The 23,147-nt window shown below is 48.2% G+C and overlaps 1 protein-coding gene across 2 annotated transcripts in view; it reads right to left on the reverse strand.

The window, feature by feature from the left end:
* Dnah10 (dynein axonemal heavy chain 10) overlaps nt 1-23,147 on the reverse strand; it is a 115,489-nt gene that overhangs the window by 60,425 nt on the left and 31,917 nt on the right. For both annotated transcript variants that reach the window (XM_058579786.1, XM_046446020.2), the window contains exons 18-30: nt 22,624-22,831; nt 19,397-19,553; nt 14,895-15,371; nt 14,619-14,777; nt 11,534-11,650; nt 11,345-11,447; nt 10,230-10,408; nt 8,700-8,911; nt 6,574-6,727; nt 5,476-5,709; nt 4,002-4,124; nt 1,916-2,149; nt 57-280 (exon numbers count right to left, since the gene is read on the reverse strand). In XM_058579786.1, the coding sequence (XP_058435769.1) occupies nt 57-280; nt 1,916-2,149; nt 4,002-4,124; nt 5,476-5,709; nt 6,574-6,727; nt 8,700-8,911; nt 10,230-10,408; nt 11,345-11,447; nt 11,534-11,650; nt 14,619-14,777; nt 14,895-15,371; nt 19,397-19,553; nt 22,624-22,831 (2,581 nt within the window). The remainder of the gene's footprint in view (nt 1-56; nt 281-1,915; nt 2,150-4,001; nt 4,125-5,475; nt 5,710-6,573; nt 6,728-8,699; nt 8,912-10,229; nt 10,409-11,344; nt 11,448-11,533; nt 11,651-14,618; nt 14,778-14,894; nt 15,372-19,396; nt 19,554-22,623; nt 22,832-23,147) is intronic.

The following is a 23,147-nucleotide window of genomic DNA, read 5'->3' on the forward strand; positions in this document are numbered from 1 at the left end:
CAGACGGCTTTGTGCAGGCCCCGCTGCCCATACCAGGTCCATCTCAAGGAGCTCACCTGCTCCTGTCCTCGCAGTATCTGAAAATTGCCTCCTTGGTAATCAGTCTGTTGGTCCGTCTCATTTCATTCAGCACGGCCGTCATCCAGTCCTCCACGCGGCCCTCGGCCCGGATGATCTTGCGGAACTCCATCACCTCGCCCTCCGCCGAGATCATGGCGGACACCAGCTTCTCCCCGCTGTCCCCATCGTGGAACCGCAGCTGGGCTATGTTGTCGTACATCTGCAACACAGCAAGAGGGCGACCACGACGCTGCTGCCTTCTGCTCTGGGATCGAGGGCAGCTCCCGGACACCTGGTGCCCACAAGAGGGGAGCAGCCCTGGGAGCGGGAACCTTCAGGTCCCCCACGCCGGGTGAAGATCCTGGGGGGTCTTCAGAAGAGGGAGAAGGAGAGGAGACTCTCCCCCTAGCACACAGGGCTCCAGGGCACCTGGGGAACAGGGAGGTCCAGACACTGTGGGACAGGGAGCTCAATGTGCAGGAGGTGGCCAGAGAGGAACCACAGGAGCTGGAGACCTGAGGAGAACCAGGACCCTCTGTGCAGTGGTGTCATCCTGGGCGGCTGGCTCCTCCTCCCTCAGCCTGGAATAAACCCTGTGCCAGCTTCTCCAAGGTGACTCGAACCCTAGGCATCTGCTGACTATCGTCACTGCTACTCTTCAGAGGAAAATGAGTCCTGTAGGGCCCAGGAGAGTACGCAAGTCACTCTGCAAACCAGGAGGAGAGGACAGAGAGGCCGCGGGCTTTACAGAACAAAATCGGGGAGGTGCAGGAGCGGCTAGGGGAAGGGCAGGGCTTCCGGCTCCCTTCTGCCTCACTAGAGCAGTCAGAGGCCTGTTGAGGGAAGTGGAAACAGAGCGTGCCCCACCCCCACCCCAAACCTCACCTGACAAAGGCGATTAGCTGGAGGGAAAGTGGGGAAGGAAGTTTAGGAGTGCTCTGTTAATTTGGAATAAAGGAATCTATGGGTTCTCAAACCTTGCCCCAGGGGACACTGGTTTTGTCTAGAGACTTCTGGGTTGTCTCAGCTGCAAAGAGGGCCTGGGGATGCTCCTGGACAGCCTGCTACACACAGGAACAGGACACCTGCCTGCGACAGAGTCACCCAGGCCAACGTGGAGCTGAGGATCCCACCCTGCTGACACCAGATACAGAGGAGCTAGCCCCAGGGGCAGGGACGGTTTTCTCTGACCTTCCACCATGGTGGTTCTTGGATATTCGTGTTTGTAAAAGGGTAACAAGTTGTAAGGTGGAAGGAATCACAACAAACTCAGCACCTCTAGGAACCAGAGAGCATGACATTGCTCTTCGTTCATTTCACAAGGGACACAGTGTATGACTATAGGGTTACGAGGGCTGTGGGAAAGGCTATTCAGACAACTGTGTTAGGCAGGCGCTGTTCTAAGTAGTAACTTGCTTCACCTTCAGAACAACCCCGCGAAAACAAGTAACTATTACAGAGGAGAAAACCAGTGCTCAGAGAGGTCGCACTACTTGCCAAAGTTCACACAGCTCTTAGGGAAGAGCCAGGATTTGAGCTCAGGAAAACTGGTCCCAGAGTGCGTGTGTTAAACCACTACTCTCCAGTGTTATTACATTAGCCTTTGTGATTTGGGTGGCTGTTGTTTTGTCTTAGTTTCTCAAAAAAAATAAATAAATAAAGGGGGGGAGGGGGTTGAACTGCGGGGAAAGAGCAAGAAACAGCTGAGTTTTGGTGAAGCTTCAGACTTAAGCGAATGTTGCCAGGTTCATACTTCAAGTCAAAACCCCAGCAGCGTTCACAGTCCCAACCCTCTGGGGGACCTCGCTGCAGAGAATGCCCAGGTGGACACCCCCATGGATCCGGGCGCGCCCACCTTGATCATGTGCTCCTGGACGCAGAGCGGGTCGCTGTTGCCCAGGATGCTGAGCAGCTCGTCATCAGAGATGAAGAAGAACCTGGGGAAGGCGTTCCTCTTGGAATCCAGGTAGTCGTTCAGGCTCTTCTGACACTTCTCCAGCCCCTCGCTGATGTGCTGCAGGTCGCTCAGGCGGTTCGGGGCCTCGCAGCACCTCTTGATCACTGGGTCCTTCAGGGTCTCGCCCATGATCTGGACGGGGCAGGAGAGAGCCGTCACCCCACACCCCGCGGACAGGGGCACTTCCCCAGGTTCCCACACAGGCACAACCCCGTGGGAGGCCAGCAGTCAGCACCTCCACATGTCCAGGTCACCCTCCCTCCCTCCCTCCCTCCAGGAGGCCAGCCGCACGGCAGGTGCCTGGCACCTCCAGCAGGGTGCACTGTACACACAAGAGCATTCGCTAGGGCACCTTGCACAGCAAAAGGAGGGTGGGGGGCATGGTGGACATGCCCTGTCAAAAGTCTGACCACACAGAAACGGGTAAATAATTAGCTGGGACAACTTAGATATTCACTGATTGAAATATGTCAAAGATGCAAAATGAAAAAAACTCAGTTATATTGGTAAGAATGATCCTGTTGTCACAGGCTGCTTATTTACTTATCTACACTGATTTGCAGGCGTACACAGGATAAGCCTCGTGCAAAGGTGTTCAGGTGTTAAAACAATTATCTTGGGACTGGGGATGTGGCTCCGTGGCCGAGCACTTGCCTGGCATGCTCGAGGCCTTGGGTTTGAGCCCCAGCACTGTACGAAATAAAACAAAAAGTAGTTTAACTTGGGTAAAAGGATTGTTGGTATTTTTTTCTTTTGTTCTTTTTTGCTTTACTTGTAAATCCTCCTATAATGAATTTGGATATTATCTGTTTTGGTTTTTTCCTTCAAGTTTTAAGACAGAGCTTGGGCCAATAGGTAAGAAAAACGTCATGAACTCTAGGGGATGAAGGAGAGAAAACACCAACCAGCCACCTGTCCCTGCAGCTGGGAACACAGGGGTGAAGCTAAGCGGGATTTGAGAGCGGGTAGTCCTCATCTAGATCACCAGCCCTCTTTACCAGCAGGGGAGCCCAGGGCAGCCTGGAAAGGACCTAGGCAGAGTGACACTTTGGGGTCGATTTGCTTCCTAACAACCTAGCGCCAAATGGGCAAACAGCATTAGACCTGCTCTTTACAAAAGAGAGATTCTGTTCTAACAAGAGGTGCAGTCAAGACCAATCAATGAAAGCAACGTCAGGCCGCGCACACCTAACTATCATGCAGAGCTGTTAAAATATTTCTTCGGTACTTTCATAATATGAAATGTTTTATATAATATTAAAGGAGAATTTTAAGATATAAAATTGCATGTGATACCATTGGAACTGCTGTTTGAACCTGTACACACAGGGAGGATTTCCAAGCGCTGGGCAGGCTGAGAGCCTCCTATCAGAGGTGCTCCGGGTCTCAGGTTTTGCTCAGAATTGGAGCATCTGTAGGTACGTGCTGAGACCCCCCTCGGGATGGGACCCAGGTCCAAGCAAGAAACTCACACGTGTTTCAGGGTGTGAAACATGTGTGAGGTATCTGAGGTGCTCTGTCCCTCCATCCAGACTATGCCCAGGGCTTGAAGGTAATTACATATTTTAAGACAATTCCTTGCAAAGCTTCATAGTGTGGAATTTTCCATCTTGGCATCATCTGGGTGCTCAAAAAGTTTCAAGTTGTGAAGCATTTGGGGTTTTCAGGTTAGGGGTGCTCAACCTGTACTGAAGGTTAGAGCTGCCCCCTGAGGGTGAAGGGACCATGGGCAATGCATTTTCTGCATTTCCAAACATTTTTTAAGTAAGCAAACATTGCTTTTATGATTAAAAAAAATAAAAATAAAAATTCGGCGTCATATGCCAGCAGCCAAGAATCAAACAGGATTTTTTACTAAACAGATTAAGGTCATGACTGAAAAAATTCAGAGGCCACCAATGGAGAAAGTGCACCCAAATTAGAAGCAAAGGCATCTCCTGTGTCCGTCCCTCCATCCAGACTACACCAGGCGCCCGTAACTTGCCCTTTTAAACATTCGGTCAATGTTGTCAAACTTTTTCGCCTCATCGGGAAGCTGAGATCTGATGTCTCCACCAATGAAGATGCTCTCGAGATACATCCATTTTCTCTGGACCAACATCCAGATCTGAAAATGTACGACGGTGATGTCAACAGGGGGGACCAGGCACCATGAGGAAGGGATGGTGAGATCCCACCCACCCCAGGACCGTCCGGATCTCTCAGTCCGGGACTCCGCAGGCCAGGGAGCACTGAGCACACGCAGGGCTGTGTCCCCTCTTATCCGCAGCATCCCTTCCATGGTTTCTGTTAACTGCGATTCAAAAGGACAGCGAGTTGTTCTGAAAAAGAGACCACATTCTGGAGGACTTCATTAGGGCAGCTTGCCAGGGCTGCGCTATTTTGTGAGTAGTTGCTGCTGTTGATCTCTTGCTGCCTGTGACGTGTAAGTTAACCTTTATCAGAGCTGTGTGTGTATCGGAAAAAACAGATCACACAGGGTCGGTACCGTCTGGTTTAGGGCATCCTGGGAACATGCTGGGACGTATTCCCTGAAGCATAAGGGGGCACTATTGAATAGGAATTCTGGAAAAGACTTAACAAACTATTTTAAAATAAACAGCCCACATTCAAAAGCCAAAGAAAATACTCCATGCCCATGCAGGAAGGGGAGGAAACTTCCAGCCACAAGCAGAGTCTGGAACCCAAGACCCACAACAAACAAGAGTCCCTACCCATGCAAAAGGCTGCTCTGCCTCTAGGTGCAGACCCAGAGAGCCAAAAACAGAGATTCTAAGAAGTAACTGCACAGGTGGCTCTTGGAAGCTGGTCATTATACCAAAGAGGGAAGTGACATAAATGTCCATCAGCCTGAATGGACAGACAAAATGTGGTCTCTTCATACAATGGAGTACTACTCTGCCATAAAAAGGACTGAGGGACTGGGCTGAAACTCAGCAGCAGAGTGCCTACCCAGTTTGTGCAAGGCCCTGGGTTCCATCCCCAGCACCTCAAAAAAAAAAGGACATAAAAATTAATATGTTTGCCAGCTGGCACTGTGGCTCAGTGGCAGAGCACTTGCCTAGCATGTGTGAGGCAATAGGTTCGATCCTCAGCACACATTAAAAATAAACAAAATAATGGTATTCTGTCTATCTACAACTACAAAAAAATTTTAATTAATGCTTGCCAATGTCAGTATTAAAGAATAGCAAGACAGTATTAAAGAAGGACAGGACTACATTGAGAAAAATTAGGAATCTCAGAAATTAAAAATACATTCATCACAAATTAAAACTCAGATAAACTCCTCCTTGGAGAAGTTGGGAATGCCTAGAAGTGCACTCCTCCCCCAAAGAAATCAAGACCAAAAAAAGGTATAAAAAAGGATCATTCATTTCTAAGCACAAAATATTCTCATATAAAGGTCTTTTCCTGCTATGAACTGGCTTTGCTCCATCTTTTGTCTTTGTGCTCACCTCAATGACTTCCCCTATTAGAGAAAGTGTTTTTTCCCATTTGTGAACAGTTTGCAGAAACGGGCCCACGAATCTGCTTCCCAAGATGCTCTGCAGGTTGACAGTGTTGTCATCAAGACTCTGAATGATTTCGTCCACAGACCCCAAAATGTAGCCTCGCTCCTGAGTGCCTTTGTAATACTTGAGCACGTTGAATTTCATATTTTCCCATGTGTCCAGAATATCCTTCACAGCCTGGTCAGAAAATTTTTTAAAAAGATTCATAAGTTGGAAAAACGGAACCCCAACCCAACAACCACCTCCTCAGCTTCCTTTGATCAGCACCTCAACTGGGGTCCTGGAGCAACCGTGTGAAAAGTCAAATGGTACCATGGAAGCATCGGTCACCACGTATCAAGAATGTGCTATGTACCAGGTAAGCATGTTGCAGGTATGACCTTGCTGGGTCCTCAAAGCAACCTCCTGGCAGGGGTGATCATCAGAGGGACTCGGGCTCAGACAGGCAAGGCAGCTTGCCAAGATTGTGCCCAGTTCTCCCAGAACCAGGCTTGACTTCCACAGTCCGCCTCAGGAGCCTGCAAGGTTATGGGGTCCTGCCCCTGGGCTGACTCTACTGCCCAGCCAAAAATCAAATTACTCAACAGTGTGCCCATGAGCATTCCATTTGCCAAAAACTCTGGTGTGTATGTACATGTATGCATATGTATTTATCATATGTGTAAATGTATGTGGATATGTTACGGTAGGTGTGCATATCTTTATGTGTGCACATGCAGTGTGTGTGTGAACACATGTGTACATGCAGTTTAGAGGCAGGAAGAGCATTCACCCAAAGGGTAGTGATAGCTGCATGGGCGGCAAGATCGTGAGGGATTTGGTTTCTTTCTGAACGTGCCACTGCGAACATCCATTGCTTCTATCATGAGTGGGAAGAGGAACAACAGAGGGGACAAGGGAGCGCTCACCGAGGCAGAGAGTCTATTTCTAGAACAAATAATTCCTTGTGACTCAGACGCAGCGGACACTGGAAGGAACGCACTCTCTGCTGGAGAACAGGCAGCCTCCCCGCTGCCCTCGCTGCTCGGGCTGCAGTCCTACCTTCTCGATGGCCACCTCCTTGACGGCCGCTGTGACGATCTCATTGAGGATATCCGTGTGCTTGTCCAGCTCCATAGCAAACATGTTTTCCAAGGTGAATGTTTCGGTCATTTCGAAAAAGACGCCTGTTTTTTCCATGAGCTCCTTCCAGTGCCTGCAAGTGCATCGACACTGAGACCTCATGCTTGCCGACGTCAGTGACGGATCCACGCGTCCCCACTAAAGCCACAGGACATGTCCCTCCAAGAAAACTTCTCGTGATGAAATTCCGCAACATGAGGACTTCACTGGAACTATATCCCCACCCGTTTTCCCAAACCCCGCCATCTGTAAGCCCGGGGACCGCACTGACTTTTGTTGTAAAAAAATAAAATAAAACAGAGCAGGCCAGAAAGAAGGTCACGGTCTGCGTCCCTATATCCCCAGCTTTGCCAAGGAACTGACAGGACGTGGGGCGCCGTGACCAGGTGGCAGGTTAGCGGGTCCGAAGACTCAACATCACATGACACCAAGTCACCCAGGTACAAGGTGACCCTGTCAGTCCCCGTCCTTCTAATTATGTCAAAGGGCAAGTCTCAGCTGGCATGGCTGAGTCTGTAATGCCTCGTCACTGTCACCCACCATCCTTGTTGCCCTAAGCAGGACGGGCAACAGGTCTGAGCTAAATTTTTTTTTTGTACCAGGGATTGAACTCAGGGGGACTGGACCCCTGAGCCACGTCCCCAGCCCTATTAGCGCCTCGCCTTTGCTGAGGCTGGCTTTGAACTCTTGATCCTCCTGCCTCAGCCTCCTGAGCCGCTGGGATTCGAGGTGTGCGCTGCTGCACCCGGCTGAGCTAAATTTTTAAAAATCATTTTAATTAAAAAAACTCCTTTCTGTTTCTGGTAGGTGCTGTTAGCTGTCCACTCACAGTGGTGACCTAAGTTTCTTTTTAGGATATGTTCATTTAAGTAAATAAGAAAGAAAATGATGGGGGAAAAAAAAACCAAAAAACCCAGAGCAGGTCAGTGATGCTCAGTGACACAGGGTGGGGAGCCAAGGGCTGCGGCCGTGAGCTAGAAAACGCTGGCGCCAGTCTCACGTGGGAGAATGTCCCCGTGTGCAAAGGTGGGCAGAGAGCCCGCGTCACTGGGCCTCGGTGACTACCTGCAAGGGATAAGCGGTGAAGCGGGTGTTGGGGGCTTGCAAGCATCTGAGGGAGAGGTACAGATGTAAGCAGGGGCACTGGGAGGATGTGGAGACAGGAGTGACTTTCCCAGTACACAAAGGAAGTCACCCACTGTTACCCCACGACCACGTGACCACATGTTAGGTGCTGTGGTGGGAAGAACACAATCCATAAGGCTGCTCCTGATCCCCGGCTGTTGGAGACACCGAGGTCAGCCTCCTCCCCCGCGGGACTGGCTACTCCATCAAGCCCAACAGACCTGCGCTGTCCGATGTGGTGGCTACTGAGCCCTGGGATTGTGCAAGTTCAAGCACAAATGCTGCGAGTATGGAATGGATGCCAGGTTTCAATGATTTGGTGTTGTTGATGTTGTTTGAACTGGGGATTGAACGCAGGGTGCTTGACCACTGAGACACTTTTTTTTTTCTTTTTTTTTTTTGAGACAGGGTCTCACTAAGTTGCTGAGGCTGGCCTTGACCTCACCGTCTTCCTGCCTCAGCCTCCCGAGTTGCTTCAATGTATTTTTTTCTTTTAAGATGAAATATCTCAGGAATAAATGTTTTATGCGGGTTAAATGTTGAAATGATGTTTTGGATATCTTAATTAAAATGTATAATTAAAATTAATTTCCTTTATTTCCTTTCATTCATTCATTTAAGGTAGCTGCCTAGAACACTGGAAATTACATACGTGAGTCCTGTTGAGTTTAGGCGGAATGGAGCTGACCAAGTCTTCTTGTTTTTTTTTTCTTTTAAACGTTTGAATAAAGCCATCACAAGCCACTTTACACTGGATGTTGATGATTTTATCGAAGCCGTGTCACAGACCTACCGCTTGCGCATTTACAGCCTGTGTCACCGCTGAAACCTTTCTCCGCCATCAGATTTAAGCAGGGACCCATTTTGCACTAAAAGCCCCTTCCATGCATCCACTTGGGCAAACAGAAGACAGAACAAACCTGTCCCTTAGTGCCTCGTGTTTCAGGTCCAGAAGTAAAGGAACCGACTCTTTGAAGGCCTTCATCTTTGCTTCCAAGTGGAAGGCCACCGTCAGGGTGCGGATGTGCCGTGGCAGCTTTCTGAGGCCCCTGAAGAACCCGTCAATGCCTTCCTGGAGGACCTGCACGTTCAGGTTCACCCACAGAGTCTGGGACCATTCTTCTTTGGCGACCTGGAAATGCACAGCAATCAGCCTTCAGGGAGACCCTTCAGAAAAGCAAAGGTAACCTGCTGGGGAGAGGGTGGCCCCAGCTCGGAGACCCTGTCTAAAGCAGGGACATCCACAGCCCAGACCAACCTCATGCACCAAGGACCTGCAACAAACACAGAAGGGTTCCACTTGTTCTAAGCCCTCCCCCAAATACGGCTGTGTCTGAAGACATGGGCCATCCAGGGACATGCCTCCCCGTCTCGAGGACAGGCGGGAAGACATGGGTCAGGGGTGGCCTGGGGGTAGAGCACAGCCCGGCACACTAGCACCAGAAAAAAAGGACAAAAGAGAGAACAGAGCCCAGTCCACGTGTCTGTCCAAGAGCCACCCGACTGAGGCCAAGGCATAGACTAGAACGTGTTGTCCCTGGTTGTCACAAAGAGGAGACTCTCTGTGCTGTTTTCCTGAGATTTAATGGAAGAAGCACTTTCTCATATCAAATCCACCACCGTGGGCTGTGTGCATCTGCAGCCCCCCATCGAGGCCTGGGGGGTCATGAAACGCGTTCGACAGGAAACTGAGTTCATGGGTGATGTGGATGTATGGGGCTCTGCCATCTCAGCAGGTCACCTTGCTGCGCATGTCACTGGGGAAACTGAAGCCACTGAACTTCCCTCCAGAAGGACCTCTGCCTTCCCAGCATGACCACAGGTGGATCTGTCTGTCTCCAGTTTGAGGCTACCTCTTGGGCAGACGCCAAGTACCACTCAAGCCATCCTCCTCCCGCCCCTCTCCTCCCACCAGCCTTTTCCTATCTCCTACAAACTCATGCCATAATTTCTCCCACCTGAAGCAAAAAAAAAAAAGATCATCCCGACCCCACAACCCCTGCACCCTGCTCCTCAGCCTCCTCTGCCACACCCATCTGTGCTGGGCTCCTAACTCCTGCCTTCCTGTTCTCTCTGTTTTTTCTTTCAACAGCTTTATTCAGAATTAATGGCTTCATGAGCTGTTTGTGCCTGGTCCAGAGATACCCAGTCCTGGTGACTGAGAGCCAGCCTCGGGGTGCAGAGAGCCCAGGAAAGAGGCAGGCGTATTCAGGTTGCACAGAGAGCGGTTCACTGGGGACTTAGTGACGGAAACACCCTTCTGGAAAGCAGCAAGACCGTTCCTCTCGCCCAGTGATGGCCAGGACAAAAGTGACATCATCCCAGCCCAAATGCACCTGGCTCACCCCAAGCTCTACCCGAGACATCAGGCACGTTCCAGCACCGAGGTCCGCAGGGCCTCGTGAACTCTGCCCTCCCTCCAGCGAGGCCGAGCCCCTGGTGGACCCTACCTTCAGGCCCTCGTAGAGGTCATAGATCATCCTAAGGCCGTTCATCTCCTTCTGCACCTTGAGTAGCTCCGGGTACATCGTGATGGGAAGGTCGAAGAGCTTCTCGGCGTTGGCCAGCTCCTGGCGGTTCTTCTCGTGCTTTGCGAGCTCCTTTTCAAAAACGCCTAGGAGTTCTACACCTAGGAAATGAACACGTGGGTCAGCGAGTGGGCGACGTGCAGACGAAACAGAATGAGAAGTCCCGGATAAGGCACATCGACTGTCGCTGTATCCACACGGGCCACAGGGGAAGCCGAACCCAGAACGATGAGACTGTCATCACAGCACCCTCCTCCCTGAAGCCACAAGGCCCTTCCATCTGCAAGCCCCTCGCTGAGAAGACTCTGGTCCTGGCACCCGGAGCAGGCAAGGGACGAGGCGGCCACAGGCAAGTCTGAGCTGTCCCCACCACGGTCCTTTGCTGCCCTCCTCAGAACTTCCTCGTCTCCCCGCGAACGTCATGACCCTACGCTTGTCCCCCATCCCCATGGCCTTCAGCCCTGCACATCACTAACCCCCGCCCAGACACTACCTGTCCAGAGGCCTTTCCAAGCACCCCAGGAGAACTGTCTCCTTTGAATCCCTGGTGGTCTGTGGCCTGTGCCGGTCTCATGGGATTCATCAAATTCCACCTAGACTAAGAACACTATCTCCATCTTGTTGCCCTTTGGGTCAATGTACTTGAAGGGCGGGATCAAGCACAGCGTGGTCAAGGGTCTCAGGCCAAACAATGAATGCCAGGGGAGGAGAGCAGCAAGGTCCCTGGAAGGAAGTGAGGTGACATCCCCAAAGGCAGAGGCTGGTGCTTACCATGCAGGTACTACACCAAGAATCTCTGCACCCCTCCGGGAGCAGGCCCTGCTCCCCAGCTCTCTTCTCAAAGCCTCACATGGTGGGCTCTTGACAGTCAATGCATTGAATTAGCCCAGCTTTTCACACATGAAAAGCCATCAAGGAGAAAAGCATCTGAAGGACAACTAGATATTTAAATGGTGACACAAGTACCACCCACCACAAACTTCCTAAGCAAAACAGACCCAGCTAGCTCAGCACACCCAAGGAAGAGGGTGACTTACCTCTGTCAAGGTCTTCACCAACAGAACCAGGGCCTTCGCTGTAAAAGCGCTTTGCAAAGTTCTCTATCTGTAATTTGTAGTTCATTATTTCACCCCGAGTGATCTGAGAAAGGCAAGGTCACATTAACTCAGTGCAGTGCAAACCCATTTCCCCCAGTGTCTTGACGTGGAGTGAGACGTGGAGGGTACCTCCGTGAACGTTCTCTTTATGCCTCCGAGAGCGTGATCCACGTTCAGCGCGTCGTTGAAGAGACCGACCCACATGCTCTCAATGTCGTTAACCTGTTCTTGCTCTGCTTCAGGAGGCTGATCAACAAACAGACAGTGAATTACCCGCTATTTGGGACTGAAGTGTCCCAAGCACTTCCCAGGATTTCTGGGTCTCCCAACAGCAGCCTGAGTCATTTGAACCAACTGAAAAAGCTGCTTGGTATATAAAAGTTATGCTTTTATAAGTAAAATGAAACCAGGACAAAATCATTTCAAAATATAGATAGCTGGGCGCAGTGCATAATCCCAGCTACTCTGGAGGCTGAGGCAGGAGGATCGGAAGTTTGAGGCCAGCTGGGGAAATTCAGCAAGACCCTGTCTCAAAATAAAAATAAAAGAAAAAGAAAAATGACTTGGGAGCTCCCTATATAGCCCAGTTGGTAGAGTGTTTGCCTCCCATGCCCAAGGTCCTGGATTCAATCCCCAGCACACCAAAATAAATGGCTGGGGATGTAGCTCTGTGGTAGAGTGTCCCTTGGCTTAGTCCCTAGTACCAAAAAAGATAAATAGAGAGATGGAGGTAACCCAGAGAGTTAATCCTTCGTAAAATAAAGTCCAGTTTCAAAGAAACCTAGTCTCTTATTAGAATAGGTTATCTCGGGTTGCAATGCACGTAGCTATCCTGTCCTTCAGAAGTAAAAACAAATCTCCTCTGATGAAATACAACTTTGTCTAGAGCCTCCAATTCTTTCCACACAAGGGGGCTTAAATGAAACAAAGAGACTCACAGACCACATAAACTGACCCTGATCAGACATAAAATTGAAAATGATTTTGCTTAAAAGAGAAAAGGAAACAGAAGGCAAAGTTGAGAATTTGGGCATAGAAGAGGAATTTTTTTTTAATGGAAATTCTAGAACTGATCATGATGATGCCTGAAGTGGAGAGCTCGAGGGAAGGGCTAATGAACCGTCACCAGTCTCAACCAAGTAGAAAGTGCTTGAACCCAAGGGTGAGGTCGAAATATTCAGAATGAGCCACAGGAAGAAAAGGGAGTGGTGAGGGCCCTGGTGAGCCAGCCTAATGCCTGTGGCCTGGAGAAAAGAGCACAGAAGAAAAGCCCCCAGAGAAAGGTGTGCATTTTCCAAAACTAGACAAAGGCATCAACCTGCAAAGTTTAAAGGTTCTACAAACCCCAATTGGGATTTTAAAAACAAAGAACCTAGTTACATCATGTTACAATTTCTGGAAACCAAACACAGAAAAAGATCTTTAAAGCAGACAAGAAGATGAGTTGGAGTAGACGACCTTCAAATGCAGCACCAAGGTGGACCATTGGCTTCTCAGGCGGAACCCTGGAAGCCAGAGGAGGATGGAATGATCTCCACCCAGAGAGAGGATAAAGGAAACCAAACATTGTTTTAAAAACGACTTATCAACTGTTTGCAAGGGTGTGGAGCAACTGATATCTGTGGTGTGAATGTAAATCAGTACCACCCCTTTGGAAAGCTAGCAGAAAACAGTAAAACTGAACATATACATTCCCTATAACTGTCCAGGCTCACAGCCAACAGAATTCATGCATGCAGACATGCAGCAAAAGTGTATGCAAACATGGTCATATCGGCAATGCTCATAATATCCCAGCACCCTCTAGTGGCACAGTTGTGCAGCAGAATATTACACAACAAAGACGGGGAATCTCAGAAATGTAAAAGTGAGTGAAAAAACACACCAAAGAGTATATACTTTATCATTCAATCTATATAAACTTCAAAAACAGGCAAATATAATCTCTAGTGTTAAAGATCTGGTAGAAGCTTCCTTTGCCAGGGAGTACTGCCTAAAAGGAAGGCTGGGAGGGGCTCGTGGGGTGTTGACAACATTGCATTCTTTAATCTCGGTTCTGACTACAGGGATGCTCACTGTGAAGATTCATCAAGTTGTACACCTGTGGTTTCTACAATTCTCCACAGGTGTGTTACGTGTCGATAAAAAAAATAAAAAACTCAAACTGATAAGCATCTGGTGTACCTGATGATCAAGACAAGTTGGAAGAAAATAAAAACAGCCAATACCAGAACGGACATGAAGCATCACTACAGCCTGCTGCCACTGAAGAGGGAATGAGACAGTATGAACATGTTCATGAAATAAATTTGAAAATTTAGATGAAACAGTACAATTCTTTAAAAATATAAACTTCCAGCAAAAGAACAAGAAGGAAAACAAAACAGAATCAGTAATCAGGCATCTTCATGGACACAGACGCGCAAGCACATGCACGGCCTCAGGTCCGGGAGTCAGAGCTCCAGCCTGATGCTTCTGCAGCAGATGGGCTGAAAGCCTGCAGCCCTCACCAGAAGACTGCTTAGAGCACCAATGTCCTGCAAAATTTCAGGAAGAGCCCAGAACCCCCTGAACTCATCCATGGGCTTCAAAAGCTACCCACACTGGACCACCCTAACAAAGACTAATTGAATGATCATGTACCAGTTTCATCTCCCTCACCTATCATTTTTACAAGGTCCTTTTATTAAAGAAAGTGAACACCCAGAAAGAAAAAAAAAGAAAGAAAGAAAAGAAAATGAAAGAAAGGATACAGGAGAAATGGTGTGCAGTTACAGACTGGTATACAAAACTACCACATAAGCTGTGCAAGGCCAAGATACAACCTCTAGCCCGGCACAGTGGCACATACCTGTAATTACAGCAGCTTAGGAGGCTGAGGCAGGATCATGAGTTCAAAGCCAACCTCAGCAACTTAGTGGGGCCCTAAGCAACTCAGTGAGACCCTGTCTTAAATAAAATATAACAAGAATAGGGACGTGACTTAGTGGTTAAGCATCTCTGGATTCAATCCCTGGTACCAAAAAGAAAATAAATAACCTCTAAGTTTAAGTTGTTCTAAATATCTACAGGTTGCCTTGCATTGGCGATGTATTACTTAAAGTCGCCTACTTGACGCAAACCAATGGCAGTATACCTGAGAAGGATTTCCGAAAAGGGTCCCAGGAGCCAACCCCAAAATGCAAAATATGTAAGAAAATAGCGGTTGACTCACAAAGATTTTATACATGGCCAGGGTCCGGTAGCGCTCCTGGACGTCCTTGTATCTTAGTTCCATGACCAAAGATTTACTTTTAATTTCTGCAATTGTTGCAAGAACAAACTTGAGCTCTTCAAGGGTGCTGGGACTCTTCTTAAGATTTTTGGACAGGGACTACGAGAGAAAGAAAGTTCCAAGGACAGTGAACAACTGGAAGAGCAGAGCAGTGCCAGGACAAGACCCACCTCCACCAAGTGGGGTTTCAGAGGAAGGCAGCAGCGGGGAGGGCACCTCAATCTCTTCTTGGAGACTTTCCAGCTCCTCCTTAGCCGACTCATTGAGGAGCCTCCCCAGTGACAGCACCCAGGACTTGGCATTTTCCTGTACAGTACTGGCCAGTGGCCCCAGCTGCAGTCTGATGCAGTGCTCATCCTTGACCAGCGGGTGGCGCATCACATCACCAGCGATCTTAGAATAGAACTGCAGCTTTTCATCGTAGGCCACACAAGGAGGTCTCCTGGCAGCAAATTTCTCCATCACAATAGCTTTGTCCAGTTTCCAGAGGGGTCGATAGCGCTTCCACCTCTGCAGGTACTTCATGAGATTGACCAGCAGCCTGTGGACATTTTGGGGGATCATGACAGCTTGCTCAATTATCTGAGGGTTCACGCAGATGTCATTGTGGAAGCTTATTATAACAATTTCTTCTTCCTCCCCCTTCTGGGGTGGGCATTGTATGCAGCTGCCATTCATCCATCGCACAAAATGCTGGCAAGATCAGAACCAGGGGAAAGACAGGATTTTAGTATCTGCTCCTTCTCCCATGGATATGTTGGTATTCAGCAAGAAGTCTTGCTGCTAATGGAAAATCACTTTATTATTAATAAGTTTTCCAGATTGCAAAAATTCCCACCATCAAAAAAGGCTGCTTCCCCAGCATGAGTCAGCCCTTGCAACTCCACTTGACCAGCAGCAAGGGGCAGAAGGGGGCCTTATACAAGACCCAGGCAGGGACTCAAGCCCTGCAGCCCATGCTTTTCTGCTCTGCAAACCTTGGGACCAGCAGCAGGCCAAGTTGAGCCAAGCCAGATACAGGAGAACCAAGATGCCCAGTCCATAGCCCACCAGTCATCACAGCTGTGAGTGGCCCCCAACTGGCAGACAAAGCCAAGAGTCTATGAGTGAGCACAACCAAGGCCCCAAGGTGCACTCAGCAGAACCCAGCCCAGGAACCTCGAGCTACTTACATAGTTAACATTTTTTACCTCTAAGGGCTGGAGTGGCTCGTAGGCAATAAAAGCTAACTGTGGCTTGTAGGCGATAAAAACTAAGTGGAGTATAGATAAACAAGACAACCTTTGCTTCCATATTTACAGATGAAGAAACACAAATCAGTCACACAAATGGACCGCCCAGCATCCCAGAACAGATCTGCAGATGCAACATCTCCCTGCTGTCGTTATTTCAAGACAAGGAAGGTCTTTCTATGTGTTGCCCAGGCTGGCCTCAAATTCAGAGAGCCCCCTGCCCCCCCCACACACTGGGACTGTAAGTAGGTAAGATTTCCCTTTTCTTTTAATCAAGTGTGATTCATGACAACAAGCAAGGAGTGCTTTTCACCTAACACAGTCATATCATCAGCAAAATAGGATCCCGGCAGCCACCACTTCTACTGCCATCATGACTAGCAGCAACACCAGCTCCAGTGGCAGCAGCTGATGTGCTCCTGCATGCCAAAGTCAGGCCATACTTTCTGAGTGTGATCCCCGGACCCTCCCAACAGCCCTTCAGGTTGAATTCCAGGTAACACATGGGGCTAGTGAGGAGAAAAGGTGAGCTGGCAGGAAACACAGTGATTAAGAGCTGTAATGTTTCAGAGAACATCACTGGGATTTACTTACACCTTGGAAATGGATCTCTTCCCCTAAAGGCTCAGTGATGTAACACCAAAAAACTAGAAGAATTTACTCAACAGAGTCTTTCTAATCTGACCCGCATGGGGTCAGATTATAAAATATGTGCAATTTATTCATTCATTTCCAAGCACAGTAAAATGAAATGATCCGTTTATTGTATGTAGAGTTATCTTCATTCTTAAAAATGCCTAAAACACACTTCATGGGAGAAATATGATCAGTCTGTTAATATATAAAAAAAAGTTCAACATCTCCAGCAATTAGAGAAATGCAAATTAAAACTGCATTGAGATTCCATGTCACTCCAGTCAGAATGGCAGTTATCAAGAATAAAAGTAACAACAAATATTGGTGAGGATGTGGGAGGAAAAGGTACACTCATACATTGCTGGTGGGACTGCAAAGTAGTGCAGCCACTCTGGAAAGTAGTATAAAGATTTTTCAGAAAACCTGGAATGGAATCAACATTTGACCCAGTTATCCCACTCCTCTGCATATGCCCAAAGGACTTAAAATCAACATACTACAGTGATGCAGCCACATCAATGTTTATAGCAGCTCAATTCACAATAGCCAAGCTATGGAACCAACCTAGGTGCCATTTCAATAGATAAATGAATAAAGAAATTGTGGTATATGTACACAATAGAATATTACTCAGCCATACAGAAAAATGAGGGAAGGTAAGGGAGGGTGTAGGAAAGACAGTGGAATGAGATGGACATCATTACCCCAAGTACGTTATGGCATTTTCCAGTAAATGGATGGAAGTGGAGACTACCATGCTAAGTGAAATAAGTCAATCCCCAAAAACCAAAAGCTGAATGTTCTCTCTGATGAGCAGATGCTAATCTACAATAAGTGTGGGGGAATAGAAATTCACTGGATTAGGCAAAGGGGAATGAAGGAAAGGGAGGGGGATGGGAATAGGAAAGACAGTAGAATGAACTGGACATAACATTCCTATGTTCACATATGAATACACAACCAGTGTAACTCCACATCATGTATGACCACAAGAATGGGAAGTACATATGTATAATAATAGTTCAAAATACACCTAACTGTAATGCATATCCAAAAAGAATTTAAATAATAGTTACCTAAAAAATAAACAAACAAAAAAACCACCTGATGGGAGCAAATTTTTACCACACGCACATCAGATAGAGCATTAATCTCCAGGATATATAAAGAACTCAAAAATATTAACACCAAAAAAAAAATAAAGTAACCCAATCAATAAACAGGTCAAGGAACTGAACAGACAGACACTTCTCAGAAGATGATATACAATTAATCAATAAATACATTAAAAAAATGTTTGACATCTCTAGCAATTAGAGAAATGCAAATCAAAACTACTCTAAGATCTCATCTCATCTCACTGTAGTCAGAATGGCAGCTATTAAGAATACAAACAACATTAAGTGTTGGTAAGGATGTGGGGAAAAGGCACATTCATACATTGCTGGTGGGACTGCAAATTGGCGCAGCTAATCTGGAAAGCAGTATGGAGATTCCTTGAAAAACTGGGAATGGAACCACCATTTGACCCAGCTATCCCACACCTTGGTCTATACCCAAAGGACTTAAAAACAGCACACTACAGGGACACAGCCACATCAATGTTTACAGCAGCTCAATTCACAATAGCTAAACTGTGAAGCCAACCTAGATGCCCTTCAGTGGATGAATGGATAAAGAAAATGTGGTATATATACACAATGGAATATTACTCAGCATTAAAAGAGAATAAAATCACGGCATTTGCAAGTAAATGGATGGAGCTAGAGAATATAATGCTAAATGAGGTAAGTCAGTCCCCAAAAAAACAAATGCTGAATGTTTTCTCTGATATGAGGATGCAGATCCATAATGGGGATGGTGGGGGAAGCATGAGAGGAATGGAGGAACTTCAGACAGGGCAAAGGGGAGGGAGGGGAAGGGAGCAGGTAGAAAAGATGGTGGAATGAGATGGACATCATTACCCCAAGTACATGCATGAAGACATGAATGGTGTGACTCTACTTGTGTACAACCAGAGACGTGAAAAATTGTGCTCTATATGTGTACTGTGAATTGAAATGCATTCTGCAGTCATATATAACAAATTAGAATAAATAAAACTAAATTTAAAAATAAAGGAAACATTAGAAGAAGAAAAAAAGAAAAAACGCCTGAAACACCCCTGTCCAGCTGAGCAAACCAGGTGAAGAGTCAGCCCCGGCCCCCAGCCCACAGAGACAGCCCCTCCTCTGGCTGTTGGAAACACAGCCCCTGGGCTGTTCACAACAGTCGCTCATTCAACAGGCCTTCACCAAGAGCCAACTGCGACCCAGATGCTCTTCTCAGTGTAGGGGATCCAAGGTGAAGGAGACCCTTGGTCCGTGTTCGCTGGGCCTTCTCCAGGCCGGTGGTCTATAGATTAATCAGCTGAGAACGAGGGAGGCAAGGGGGTGTCAAGTGGGAGGAAGAAGAGCAAAGGGCAGCAAGGCAGAGGCGCGAAGGAGCCGCGTGGGGTCAGGCAGGAGGGAGGGAGACAGCTCAGCGGCGCCACTGTTGGACGAGGTGGAGGACAACCCAGACAGGACCTGAGATCAGAAGGGCGGCAGGTGCCAATAGCGAGGGCCACCTCACGGAGGCATGAGGAGTGTGTTCTAAGTGAAATCAAAAGCCACTGGGAGGCGTCTCCACCAGGGATGAGGGGAAATGGTGTGCGTCTTACAGGGCAGATGGGATAGAGTTCATCCAGGGCCTGCAAAGGAGGAGCTGGGAAGACACGGGGGAGAGGCAGAGCCTGCGTCCTCCGCCTCCCAGGGGACCTGCCTTCCACAGCGGAGCCTCCTGCAGGGCAACACGGCCTCCGGCCCTTACCTTGGTGATCTCCACGCAGTTTCGGACACAGTTGACACACAGCTTGTCGATCTCGTTTATATTGGGGTGAAGGATGATCTCAGGAGCTGTCAGAATGGTCTCCGCTTGGAACAGAGGGACGTTCCCCAGGACTAGAGAATTAAAAGACTGTAGATTCCTAAGAGGACGAGGGGAGAAAACTCAGGGACCATTGGGTGAAACGCCCGACAACTGAGCCAACAGAAGCACCACCGCCCAGCAGGAACACACAGACTGGGGCCTGTGACCCTGTGCGTCCCTTTTATCCTGAATTTATGTGAATTGTGCATTTCTAATGTTGGAAAGTCGGCTACCTCTTGATGGGAAACGACAGTGATGACCTCTAAACACTGCCCGGCTCAGGTACAGGTAAAAGGAACACTCCCTCCCTCGCCCCATCTGCCATCCTGTGTTGTCCTTTCTGGGGTCACACAACCAGGGACATGCTAGGATGGGACACTTCTTCAGCCTTCAAATCTGCTTCCCCTCTTCCCCCCACACAACCCAGTAACCTCATGGCAGCTGCAGAGATTTTTAAAAACACCTTCTCTCTCTGTCTCTCCCCAGATTAAAACACTCCAGAACCCCCGCTGCTTTCAGAACCCCAAAGCCCCTGGTTAGGGTTTCTAGATTGTGACTGATCCAGCCCCACCTGACTCTCAGCTTTGCCCTCCCTCTTGACCCTTCAGCTGGTCTCTGGGTGTCTACACAGACAGCTCCTCTCCTTCCAGCCTGCTCCCTGACCTCAGGCCTGGGCTGACATGTGGCTTCCCATGGCCATTCTGGACCACCACAGTACAGCAGCCCTCAGACATAAGTTATTCGGCTGTGTGTCTTCCTCAGAAAGCACCTCACACACGTTCCCTGGGTCTTGCCTTGCTCCCCTGAGGGGATGGAGAAGCTCCCCGAGGACAGGGCCTCATCTGTGACCAAGACACAGTCCAGAGCCTGGCACACATCAGGCTCTAAGAAGCCTTCAACAAATGAATGAGTGAATGGTAGACCAATGATGGATAGATGGGTGGATGGATGGATGGATGGTGAATGGGTGAATGGATGGATGGATGGGTGGATAGATGGGAGGATGGATGGATAGATGGTGAATGGGTGAATAGATGGATGGATAGGTGGATAGATGAGTGGATGAATGGATAGATGAATGGATGGATAGATGGGTGAATGGATAGATAGATGGGTGGATATGTGGATGGATGGATGGATAGATAGATGGATATATGGATGGGTGGAGGGATGGATAGATGGGTGGATGGATAAATGGGTGGATGGGTGGATGGATAGATAGATGGATGAATGGATGGGTGCATGGATAGATGGGTGGATGAGTGCATGGATTGATGGATGGATAGATGGATGGATGGATGGATGATGGGTGTATGGGTGGATGGATGGATAGATGGGTAGATGGACGGATAGATGAGTGGATGGGTGGATAGATGGACAGATAAATATATGTATGTATGTATGCATGCATGTATGAATGGATGGGTGGATGGATAGATGATAGATGGATGGATAAATAGATAAATGAAAGGATGGATACAAGGATAGATAAATGTATTTATATATGTATGTATGGATAAACAAAAGGATGGAAGAATGGATAGACATGATAAATTGATGGATAGATGGATGGATAAATAGGTGGATGCAGAGATGAATGAAAGGATGGATAGATGGATGGATGAATGGATGGATGTATGGATGGAAAATAGCATAGTAGAAATGCAAACACTGCAGAAGGCAGCTCTATATACAGGGCTATTTTAGGAGTCTAAAAAGCAACAATAAAACATAAATGAAATATATAAAAAACAGATTTACTTAAAGAATCAACTTGTTTGTCAAATGGGGTCCAGAACACAAGGTCAAAGGTCTTTATTGTATTTATTAATGTGTTATCTCAAAGTGGATTTAGCAGCTCACAGAGACACTTAACTACAGGAGGAGACCCTAAAATCAGTGGAGTAGACCAAAAAAGGAAGAAGATGTTAATTCAGAGACTCTTGTGGTGTGGCACTATACTGTCCAGGTTCAAATCCCTGCCCTCTCTCTCCCTCACTGCATGGCCCCAGATGAGTCCCTTAACCTTCCAATACTTTGTGTCCTCTTCTATAAAATGGGGATGAGAACTATAAAGAGCATGGCACAGAGAAAAGTACAGGTAAGCGCTACTGTCTGTGAACTTTAAAAGTAAATATAACCAGAGTCAAGAATGAGACTAAGGGGCTGGGGTTATAGCATAGTAGTAGAGCACTTGCCTAGCACGCGTAAGGCACTGGGTTCGATCCTCAGCACCATGGAAAAATAAATAACATAAAGTAAAGGTATTGTGTCCAACTACAAAAAAATTTTAAAAAAAACAATGAGACTAAGAATGCAAATCATAAATACCTGTACACTAGCTACATTAGGCTACAAATGTGGTCCTAAGCTTCCCACCAGCCAAGGAGGAAAAGGAAAGTGATGCAGTCAACAATTCATCATGACCATGCCATTTAAAAACAAAACAAAAATGAAAGAGAAAAAAAGAAAAACACCTTTTCAGGAAGCAAAGGTCAAACAGCAAACTAGGGTTCTTCCCAAAGAACACTGTGTGAAGGGAACAACATCCTGCCATGTGGCTGTGACAGGCACTGCTGAAGGTCATAGGCCAGTTTCTAGAGTAGCCCTAGGTGGCCAGCATGCACACCAGGGCAGTGTGAGGGCCGCTACTGCGATGATGTCCAGGCACTCAGCACTGGCTGGCCGTAGCCAACCTGCAGGGCATGAGGAAGAGAAGGGAGAGCGGCTTCCAGGGGCAGCAGCAGGTGCAGGAGGCAACCCACACCCCTGACGACAGTTCCAGAGGCCAGTTACTAGGCCAGCAGGAAGGGGAGTGGGCCAGGGGTCTTTCCGATCGGTTTCTCTTGGAGACCCTCTGCTGCCAGCTGTGCCACACTCGGACCTCGGAGAGTCAGGGCAGACAGATGGATAATCCCGCACATTGTGAATGTCAAGGGACCTAACAAGAACATGAGCCCAAACGAAGGTCGCCCTCCTTCCTCGGGGCCCTTTTGGCCAGAAGGCAGCCTCCCGGTCCAACTAAAGCCCATCCTGCCCCTGCCAGGCCCTTCAACAGTCAGACAAACAGACATTTAACCCGGGAGTGCTGTCTGCAACACACACACACACACGGAGACAGGACTTACTTCAGGATGAGCCTCACCAGCACCTCGTAGATCCTGTTCTCCCAGTACTTGTAGTAGGCGGACAGCTTAGGGGCCCTGCCGGTGTTTGTGTGGATGACCAGGCCCTCGACCTTGGTCAGCAGTGGCCCGATGGCCAGGTACCACCGGACCATGTGATCGATGTCTCTGGCCCTCTCTCGCTCAATGTACTCAAAGAATTCCTTCACTCCTGCAGAGGAAGACCCCGTCACAGCCGTCCGTGACACAGGGAAGGACTTCCAAATCCCAAGCTGTGTGTCCAGCTCACACAGCCTCCAACCTTGACCCCAAAGTAGAAATTGAGTCAACACCCAAGTCAAGATACACCCCGAGCCAAAGATCAGCGACGACCCCCGAATGCGAGTCATGTGTGCACAGGTGTGCCCGGGACAGCAGGTGGCTTTGGGTGTCCTCAGGTGACCTTCCTTTTCTTGAATTCCTTGTTAACTAGTCCAGGACCACTCAAAACAACCCATAAACAAGCAAACGTGAGTCCACAAAGAGCA

Source organism: Marmota monax, unplaced genomic scaffold (genome assembly GCF_021218885.2).
Source record: "Marmota monax isolate L192 unplaced genomic scaffold, Marmota_monax_Labrador192_F-V1.1 WCK01_AAM20220418_F8-fsc00092, whole genome shotgun sequence".
Classification (NCBI taxonomy): domain Eukaryota; kingdom Metazoa; phylum Chordata; class Mammalia; order Rodentia; family Sciuridae; genus Marmota; species Marmota monax.